Source organism: Chelmon rostratus, chromosome 2 (genome assembly GCF_017976325.1).
Source record: "Chelmon rostratus isolate fCheRos1 chromosome 2, fCheRos1.pri, whole genome shotgun sequence".
Taxonomy (NCBI): domain Eukaryota; kingdom Metazoa; phylum Chordata; class Actinopteri; order Chaetodontiformes; family Chaetodontidae; genus Chelmon; species Chelmon rostratus.
The window spans coordinates 8,811,047-8,822,295 of NC_055659.1; the positions used below are offsets into that span (position 1 = coordinate 8,811,047).

Below are 11,249 nucleotides of genomic sequence, written 5' to 3' on the forward strand. Positions count from 1 at the left end.
TCCGCGCTGTTTTGGCCACGTTTTACAGGAAGTAGCTGCTGCATAGGTCACTTCCTTTCAGCCTTTCTTCACCAACACACTGTTCATTCAGCGGGATTTCATGTATTAAAGACGTTTTTCGGCTGTTGATTTGGCTGGAGAAGGAGTTTGCAATAAAATCACTGTTTGTACTACATTATCGATGGCGGTAGAAGTACTCCGAGCCTTTACTGAAGTAAAAGTATGAGTACCACAAACAAGTATTAGTGTCATACTTAAAGTTTCAAAAGTAAAAAAAGAAAAACAATCATTATGCATTTTAGAATAATAAATATTATGTTTCTTGATCATTGATGCATTAATGTATTGGCATCACTAACGTTGCAGCTGTAAAAGGCGATGCCAAAGAAAAAGGTGATGAATTGTAATATATATATAACAAATAATAATAGGGGTAGTGCAGTGTGCATGTATATATATATAAACATATATATATGTGTGTGTGTACATATATATGTGTGTGTGTGTGTGTGTGTGTGTGTACATATATATATGTATATACATATATATGTATATATATATACAAGCACACTGCACTACCCCTATTATTATTTGTTATATATATTACAATTCATCACCTTTTTCTTTGGCATCACCTTTTACAGCTGCAACGTTAGTGCAGCTGAGTGATGTTTCTAATATTTTGTCCACCCTATATATATATGTATATATATATATATATACACATACACATATATATACAAACATATATATATATACATATATACACATATATATATACATATATATACACACACACATATATATATGTATGTATGTATGTATGTATGTGTGTGTGTGTATACACATATATATGTGTATATACACATATATATACACACACATATATATGTGTATATACACATATATATACACACACATATATGTATATATATATACATATATTAGACGTTTATAAAATTAGAATAAAATTAAAAACTATAACTATATGCTTTATACATGCAGTAACAGTTCGCATGAACACATGACCACAGCTGTACAGAAAACCAATACTAACACAGTGTGTGGTTAGTAGCAGCAAAGTCAGCAAACTATTGTATTTATAGAGTAAAATGAGTGCATCAACTATAACAGAATATGCACACACATACACACACACATGCGATAGATAGATAGATAGATAGATAGATAGATAGATAGACAACAATTATTTTTTATTGTAATTTAATCCATCAGTTATTTTTAATCTTCAAGGATGTAAAACAGAGAGAAGCAGTCAATCCTCACATGTGAGGAGCTGGAACCAGGCAGGGTTTTGAGTTTTTGCTCATTAAAATAATTACTGATTAATTTTCTGTCAATCAACTAATTGTTTCAGCTTGAATAACAATAATTATAATAATAACAATGGGAAGAAGAAGAAGAATGGATTTTCCCCATTCATAGCCCACTACAGACATCCCTCCATGGTTGCTGTGCAGTTTGTTTCCAGAATACTTTTATGATGCAAATCAATTCATCAGCATGTTCACCTTTGTAATCTTGTTAATCATTTACTGCGAGCACCGTGCCGGTGAACCGGACAAACCATAATGTCTTGATCTCAGACAGTTTCTCTGAGTTTTGTAACCTCCGCTTTCCCCTGCAGCTCCCCGACGTGCCTGATCTGGGATTGGCCTGACAGAGCAGAAGTGCTGTCGAAGACTCCCAGGAAGTGATCAAAGTAAAACTATTTTCACGGAAGGAAAAAAAGTGTCTGCCTCTCTTGTTATCGACCAACATTTACATGGATCTGACTGTATGAGTAATCTCTTATCTGGCCTGTTTTACTGGAAACCTGAGATGTTCTCTGGAACTGAAAGCAACATTACTGGGTTGTTACCTCAATAGTGGTGTAACTGGTTTTAGAGTTAACAAAGCTGCTTCTTTACATCTCGCGTTGTCTGGAGAGACGACAGCAGATTAAGTTTGGTAATTATTAGCCTTCAGTGGCCTCGTGACCCCAATCTGCCTCGACATCTCTATCTCACATTGCTGATTCTCTCCTCTGTTGTTAGGGAGACTCTGGTTTTAAAATGACTTTACTTTCTTCTAATTGTGATCTGCTGTGAAGAGATTTTGCTTCATATCAAATATAAATGAATGGTTTTCCACATGTATTCCAATATTTTAGAAAATATTTTAGAAAGTAAATTAAGCTTACATTGCTATTAAATCAGCCTTTTTTTGTCATCAAACTGCTCACTTGTATGATATATATATTGTACTTGAGTTTGAGAGGAGGGACAGTAAATTTAAAAGCGCTCCAGATAATTAAAACTCATTCTTCTCTACTTCATTTGTATGTAGTTCACAGCATTTACACAAAAGGAAACGGAAGAGTAAAAAATCCTTCCAGCGGTTCGCTTTAGTGTAGTTCTGCAGGGAAGCCACAAGGTGTCGCACTAAACGCTGTGAAACAAAACCAGTTATCAGACATGTCCCCTCTGTCCCCTGCAGGCAGCGGTAGATTGTACCCAAAAACAAGGTACTTGTACTCTATTTGAGTATTCCCACTTCTTGCTCCTTTATACTGTACATCTGCTCCACTACAACTTAGAGGGAAATATTGTACACTTTACTTTGAAAGCTTTAGTTGCTATTTATTTTACAGATTGAGATTTTAAAGACAAAACATATGATGAATATATAAAATACTGATGAAATGATGCATTGTTAGAGCTCAAGTGACATGAAATATCTAATACAAAAGGCTGCTTAAACATTTACATTAATTGAATTAAGTCTGTAATGATAATATAATTCACCTGGGCCATTTTGCTAATAACACTAATTTACTTTTATCAAAGTGACTTTAACATGAAATGGGGTAATTTTACATTGTACTATTGCTGTTGTTAAGTAAATGTTGTGAATACCTTCTCCACCACTGCCTGGAGTTTCAGTGGCTTTGCCTCACATCGCACAGCCCAGTCTGAGGCTTTCAGTAACCTTTGCAGAGAATTAATACATTTGTTAGTTCATTGAGTGTTAAACCGAAGATCAAATAAATAAATTAAGCACAATAACCTTCCAGTAATTTTCTGAACTGTAAATGCATGAATCTTTCTTTATTCTGGAAGCTTTGCCTTTGGTTTATGTGCAGTTCTTTTTCCCACTGTCAGAATAATTAAGCTAATTGCCTGTGCAGTGTTGCACAGATTCATCTTTGTAATGCACTACGGCTGGATGACCATATTGCCTCTCCAATCAGTCTTTGCAAACAGTTTTGGCTGCGCCAGATGTGAGGAGCCGCCTGTGGTCACCTGAAGGCAACACGCCGTCTACTGTCTGATCCCGGGTGATACTTGAGGTCACCTTCTTTATTTTTCATGGCCGCTAAGCAGGACAAATGTGAGACTCACGTTTCGTCCCGGACAAGTCTGGCCATTGACCTCCAGGGCTGACGCACTGCAGCGGAGCAGTCGCCGTGCATTTACCTGTCATAAATCTTTATCTCCTTGAATCATTGCTTGCCCTTTCTGTCATAAAACCCCACTCCCCAATCTGGAAATGATGGATGGGGAAACCCGAGCAGAGCAGGAATAAGCTCCCAAAGCATATTCCAACAGATACAGGAGAATACAATGGCATCAAAAATTCAGACAATATACCATAAATGCTTTACTTATTTACTGTGATGTTAATTATAATGGTGTATTGTATACTGAGAGCTGGTCATCAAAAAAAACTCCTTTGAGCCCCTCTGAATTATTAAAGTAGTCCAAAAAGTCATTTGAATAATAGAAGAGTGTTTCGGAACAAACTCTCGATGAGGACTTTCTTGTCATGTCACTAACAGTATCAGAGAGAATCTGTTAATGTGTAACACAGTTTTATATTTCCTGGCAGCATCTGAAACACGAGCACCTCGCCCATAAATGCAGACGCTAAGAGCTGGATGTCATTCTCAAACTTCAGGTATTCATAATGCAAACGCAGAGCATACACCTTGTTGATAATCTGTGTTTTGGTTATAATCAATAGATCTTATGAAAAGACCAAAACCAATAAAGGCGTTAGCCTGTCTCTCAATACTTCCCTGTTTGTGGCTTCCGGCTTCAAACTGTAGGTTCAAATCAGGTCACAGCTATACAGAGTGATTCTTAGATAAGGCAAAGAGATTCCCTGAAACAGCCGCTCACTGTAGTTTCCAGGAAAGGTTTCTCAAGCGGGAGGAAACAGTCCAGTTGTTAGGGACTATTTTCAGATGCAGATGTGTGAGTATCAGCAGGGGCAGGCAACAAAAGCATTTTGTTAAAGGGGCAGAATGGAAGAATTGGCACCTGTCAAAGGTTGCTCCAATCAAATCGGGGGCAGTATATCAGCAGAGCACCTGCTGACTGCTGCTCACTGTACTCTTTGCTGTAGCGGTCTTTGTCTGCTCAAACTACAGGTTTCTATACTGTCAGACTCTCACCTCTTGAGGCATTACGAGACAGGACAGGCTACAGCTAGCTGGTTAGCATGCTAACTTCAATAGATGTCTGCAATGCAATATATAAATGGTTATAACATAACTCACATTCTGTTGATAATGTTCATTTGTTTGACTAAACTAAACTAAACCAAACTAAAATTCTGGTCACATCTTACACATTGTGCCGTTCAGGTTAAAGAAAGATCATGGTTTTGGACACATTGTGTCTCAAGTCACTGCTTGAGACCACAATCTTACGCTCTCCTGAACCAAGAGCTCCGAGTGCCTCAATATAAAAGAGTCTAATAATGCTGTAGTCACTACGGGCAGATATTGTATTGCATTAAAATAAATGACATGTTGTCAATCAATATTTTACTGATTCGTTTAGTATCAACATTTTGTGTTAATTTTAATTACCAAATCCCTCATTATGTTAATAGAAAATGTAATCTGCTCAGCATTCAGTTTCCTTCAAAATGTATTTGCTGTTGCACATTACTTGTCTATGGATTTAATTTCAACAGCCTCATCCATCAAAGGAATAACTGACATGCTTATTTGACTGTTTTATCACACTGTGTCAGGATGCCTGATCCTCCATCGCCCTCAGTGAGAAGCAGGGTGAGTCCACCTGTCTGTCCTCCATCCTCTCCAGTGCTGAGTGAGCAGATGGTGCATCTCAGGAGCTTAGTTTATCACCTGCCAGAAATTCGCTCCTCATTTGTCATAATGCCCCCTCTACCTTTTGGTTTTTTATGCTTTTCATTTCAATCACATCAGCCCTGCAGTCAATGAAGAAGCTATAAAAGTAATGCAAAACCCACGTCTGAATGTTCCCGGTCAGCAAAAGCCAGGACGCAGCCAATCAATGGCTCAAGTAATGCTGTAGGTGAGCCCGGCTGAACTTTGATCAATATCAAACCCACCCAGCATCGCTGCGTTCGCACGTTGATCAAAAACGTAGCGGCAAGGTCACAGCGGTGCTCCGTCCTGCAACCAGGAGGGTTACCGTCACTGGGAGAAACAGGAGACTTCGCAGGGATTCAGTTCAAAGCTGCCCAGCTCCGAGTGACTTTGCCCTCTGGAGGGCTTGAACTACAGCACACAGGCTGCTGCCCGTGCAGCTCTGAAATTGGCTTGTCCGCTGACAAAACAGTAACCCAATCTACCGATACGAGACTCACGGTCTGAGCTTTCGTGTGATGCCCGCGCATTGTTTCCCTTCAAGCTTGACACAGCTTGTCACTGAGTTGGAGAGTAAAGTGAAGAGTCATGCAACGGTGATATTTTTAGACCCATTAAAGGCGGCGGTACAGTCTGCTGTGTCACAGTGACTGGACCATCTGCTGGTCTTTGAGCAAATTTCTCGGGGTGAATCTTTATCAAAGGCAGGGTGGATGGTTGATCTCTTCGGCCGATGAATTATAAATGGCAGCGTCACATTGGCTTTGACCTTGCCAGAGCCACCTGTCCGTTAAATGCTAAAATGCTATCAGGCCTCGTGTTTGGTATATCACTGTGCAATCAGTGATCAGCAGGGCAGGAGGGCAGCCCGCTGACCTGACCGTTAACTAGTGACTAAGACGAACAGGCCTGTGAGCAGGCTGCAGAAACACAGCCGGTATGTTTCAGCAGGAAACGACTTCAGCAGCTTCGTCTCACCGACGAGGGAATCAGCTCAGGAAATCTACATCGCCAGCGTGCAAAATGACCAGATACTGCTTTAACCTACTGACAGAGAAGATGTCCTTGATGTGACTGCGTGGGACAGTAAAACATCAGGTGAAACAGCAGCTCCTAGCCTCAGAGGCCAAGACAGATAATCTCATAAATGATTCATTTGGTCTGCATATTTAATTTGGTGCTTTTGAAGCTATCCCAGTCAAAGGCATTGTCAAGCTCACAGCATGAGAATTTCTCCACGGAGAGTTGCACCAACAGAAAGAAAACATTAATTATGCTTCAGTTCCACTTTTTTTCCCCTTTTTTTTTTGATTGAAAACAACAGAAACTCCTCGACATGTCAGTTTTCCATCTGCTGCATTTCTGCGTGACTTCTATTTTTAGCCGCGCTGTATCCCACTCATTTCTTAATTAGATAACAAGCTTGTTATCCAGAACACACAGCGAGGAACCTTTGCTCCTGCAGTCTGACATCTACACCATGACACACACACACACACACACACATTATATATATATATATATATATATATATATATATATATATGTATACACTAAGCCAGCTCTTTCTCCCTCTTGTGATGTGACACATTCTTAGACAGGGCTCACTGGGGAGACTTTTTTGGGTAGAGAGTGGCAGACAGACAGTTGCAGGCAGACGGGGGGGATGCCATCATGATATCTGTGCAGGGAACCAGCAGCGAGCAGGCGTTAATAACAGCTGACACGAGGTGATAATGAGCATCCAGCCCTGAAGCCATACACCGACACTTCCACACCTCCATTCATCGCTATTACTGCTGAACAAAAGTTTAAAAACTTGCAGCTTGCTCGATGTCTAACGTCAGCAGAGTCATCAGAGGGAAACGTCTCACAGTTAGGATACATGTTTAATGAAAGGCACTCGTTACAGGATAAATAAAACATAGCAAATTATGACATTGTATACTAGACAATGTTGACACATACAGTAACAGCCCTCAAATATTAAGTGCTTCATAACATAGTAAAGTGCTGAGTACCAACATGACTAACTGATGTCACCTTATTGCAAGTCATTTTAATTAATTACAGGTATTGCTCTTTCCATGGGTGAAAAATACAACACATTTGTTTACCACCCACATGTCATCATTATTGCATATTGTAGGATTATTAGAAAGGCATTGATTGTGTTACAGCTACATCCTCTGCCATTTCTACAGTATACAAGCTGTATGTCTATGTATAATAAACTCACATACAGTAGGTTTTCAAGATCAGAATGTGGCATGCATATATAGAACCAATTCATGTTTTCCTGATGAGACACAAACGTCATCACTTCACACATCCAGCTGAAGTATTGGCTTTCCCTATCACATGGAATATAATGTTCATTGCTATATGATTAAAATACTATATTTAGCTACAGTAAATATGTCAAACTTCCAGTTACTGATAATAAGATTTAACCTCATTTCGGCAAACTATGCCATGCAATACAAATGAGAGAACAAAGGTAAATGGAGAAATGTTCAAATACAAGAGTGCAAAGTTGTTGTTTTTTTTTTGTCTTTGCCCTCTTCTCGATTCCCTCAGTCTGACCATGAATCTATATCTCATCTCACATTTCCGATATGTTTTCCCTGCCAACAGCTGATGGCGTGAAGCTCCAAAAGTGCTTAAGAGATACGTGGAAAAGAAACTTTTAGTGCAATGAATCGATATGGGTTTTAAAAGGTGAATTCACATATTAATATCACATTAGAAGGTGACTGCGTGTGCAGCTAAAGCTGCTAGATCTGGTGCAAAATGCCAAACATGAAACGGAAAGATGAAAAAATGACCGGTGACTTTAAATGCCGAACCTGCTGCATGCGACTACTGCATGTGCTATAATACAGTGACTGTTAAGCAGTTCCGTGGTTTGATTATATTTTGCAGCCTCTCTACAAGACTAATCGCGGATGTGCTAACCTGACAGCTATTTATCACACAGATATTGTTACGCTGGAGAAGCGCTGCTGGCTGAGCGTTCACAACTATAGATTTGCTGATAAGACAATGTGTGCGCTGCTGCCCTCTCGCCTTACACCGACACATTCTGCCTGACCTTGAAAATCATGCCAAGTTCTGCCCAGATTTTGCTGAATATGACCGAGTGTAGACTAACAAGGAACTGGGATGTAATATGAGCTATGAGTGTACTTCCAGTCCGAATGATGCGATTATGAAAACCGTTTTGATCTCTTTTGTGGGATAAACTGACTCTTACACAGACCTCTGGGAAATGTTTATAGTACAAATGAACCATCACATTTTTTTTTCTCAGATCGCACTGGATGAAAGATAACAATGATGCCTTTCAGTTCTTCTCATCAAGGTTAACTGACATAGTAGTTGCTGAGTTGTGTTAATTGCACTTTGACACATCCACAAGCAGACAGACAACTTGTGTAAAGGCTGTCTCACCACACACACAGTGCCTATTAATACTGTAACAGTATGCACGTATGCTGCCATGTTCGGAGTACAAAATAGTGAGAAAGATAAACTGGTGTCACCCAGTGCATCTTTCAACTGGATATGTTTGGTTTGTGTTTTTCATGCCCTTGATATAAATGAATACTGTGCTTTCTCTATCAGTGCATGCCGTTTTTCTCATTCTGCCAGGTGCCGTTACTTTTGTTTAGTGAAGGCGTGCTCCCGTACTTGCTTGCAGCTGACATTTTCTGGGCAGCCTCCGCCGCCGCATCCATTATCTGCTTCTCCTCCTGCTCAGTTTCACGGTGGTAGAAATAGTTAAAGTTGGAGACGATGACAGGGACGGGCAAGGCGATGGTCAGGACACCGGCAATGGCACAGAGGGTGCCGACCATTTTGCCTCCCATTGTGATGGGGCACATGTCTCCATATCCCACGGTGGTCATCGTCACCACAGCCCACCAGAAGCCGTCAGGGATGCTAACAAACTGCGTCTGGGGCTCATCCACTTCTGCAAAGTAGATGGCACTTGAGAACAGGATGACTCCTATAAAAAGGAAGAAGATGAGCAGCCCAAGTTCCCTCATGCTGGCTTTCAAGGTCTGACCCAAGATCTGAAGCCCTTTCGAGTGTCGGGAGAGCTTAAAAATTCTGAAAACTCTCACCAGACGGATGATTCTTAGGATTGCCAGGGACATGTTCTGACCAGAGTTCACATCATCATCAGGGGTCGTAGCCAGCTCTGTTCCCAGGGTTACGAAGTAGGGAATTATAGAAACTATGTCAATGATATTCATGATGTTATTGAAGAAGTCACTTTTGCTGGGGCACACCACAAAACGGACACCGACTTCAAAGCAGAACCAAATGATGCAAATAGTCTCCACAATGAAAAAGGGGTCTGTGAAATACGCTATCAGGTCTTTAGTGGCGGGATGAGGGGCAGAACTGTCTTGGGTCCCGTTAATGATTTGGGTTAAACCCGGGAGGAAGTCACTGTCTTCTCTGAACTCTGGCAGAGTCTCTAGGCAGAAGATGAAGATGGAAATGACGATGACAAACACAGACACCAGAGCTACAGATTTGGCCGCGCTGGAGCTTTCTGGGTATTCAAACAGGAGCCAGAATTGTCGCTGGAGTTCGTTGGTGGGCAAAAGGACCTCTGGTTCTTTGATAAACCCTTCGTCTTCGCGGAACTGCTCCATCGCTTCATGACCCAACTCATAGAAAACGATTTCATTCGCAAAGACATCTAAGGGAACATTGGCCGGTCTGCGGATTCTCCCCCCTGACTGATAGTAGTACAGAATACCATCGAAAGACGGGCGGTTCCTGTCAAAAAAGTACTCGTTTCTCATTGGGTCGAAGTAGCTAATCCTCTTCATGGGGTCACCGAGCAGCGTCTCTGGAAACTTATTCAGGGTGCTGAGCTGTGTCTCGAACATCAGCCCAGAAACATTGATGACGACCTTCTCATCTTTCTCTTCCATGCAGTGCTTCTCAAACAAATCTTCATTCTCATAGCAATCCTTCGCCATCTTACTGAAGACGCTGTCGGTGGGAGACTCACTGTTGATCAGGAGCTTCAGATTAGAGATCAAGCTGCCACTGCTGGAGTTTGCTTTCGTGGTCAGAGTCGGAGGAGTGGACGGTGACAACCCTTCTTGACCAGACTGATGCCCACGGCGTCCTCTATGTGGCGACTGTTGAGGAGAAGTCAAACGGTGGGGTAAGAGATTCTGATCGGGGGCCTCTGAGGTGGGTGAGGTTGGGTATCCGGAGTCATTTGGGTCCCCCAGGTTGATGCCGACATCATCCATGTTTTCAAAATTGACCAGCGGCACCTCCATCCCCCGTTTTGTCCCTAGCCACAGCTCCGTCTATCAGCCTGGTTCGAGCGCAGGAGACAGAGGGGACACCGCGACCAGTGCCACGCTGAGGATCCTGGCAGGGCCTCCCTCCTCCTGATTATCATTCAGGCAGCCGTACTGTACTTTTGGATTCAGCTCTCTGTGTAATCTGTAAAAGAGGGGGCAAAAAAGCAAAGTTGGGTTATATTTTGTTCAATCGTGCAATACAGTTTTTTTGGCAGAGATTTTTCTGTCAGTTCCTGTTTACATCAGCAGAGAGTCTGCCATCTGATACTGTGCTTGTACAGTTATTTTTCCCCCCCGGTTCACACTCACGGCCTAAATGAAAACACAAACTGTGCAGGTTCGCCTGTGAAAGCGCTTACTCGAGGTATGGATAGCGTTATTGCTGATCATGTGCTGCACAACTAAACATGTTTAATTTCCTTACGGAGAAACATCTGAGCCTTCACTTCAGACTGAAAGCTCATCAAATCACATTTATTCCACTCAGCATTTAAATGCTTGTCAGTTTCTAACTACTGTCTTGGTTAATCCATCCCAACCCTGCTTGGGGTAGTCTGTCAGCATCACATTTACTTTATCTCTGAGTAGCTGTTTATCATTACATTTGTCTGGTTCGGACAGGTAACCAAATCCTGACACACGCTTTTCAGCTGCAACCTCTGTGTCCACTTGACACCGAGGGCCCTGCGTACTCAGAGGGACTCATCTGATTCTGTTTCCACTTGCATTGTAGCAGATAACATAACAGTCCAGGATATGGG

General features: G+C 41.5%; 1 protein-coding gene across 1 annotated transcript; it reads right to left on the reverse strand.

Annotated features, from left to right (window-relative positions):
• Positions 1 to 8,769: 8,769 nt before the first annotated feature.
• LOC121617784 (potassium voltage-gated channel subfamily A member 10) lies at positions 8,770 to 10,461 on the reverse strand. The gene has a single exon (XM_041953021.1). The coding sequence runs from the start codon at positions 10,459 to 10,461 to the stop codon at positions 8,770 to 8,772; it is 1,692 nt and encodes a 563-aa protein (XP_041808955.1).
• Between the last annotated feature and the right edge of the window lie 788 nt (positions 10,462 to 11,249).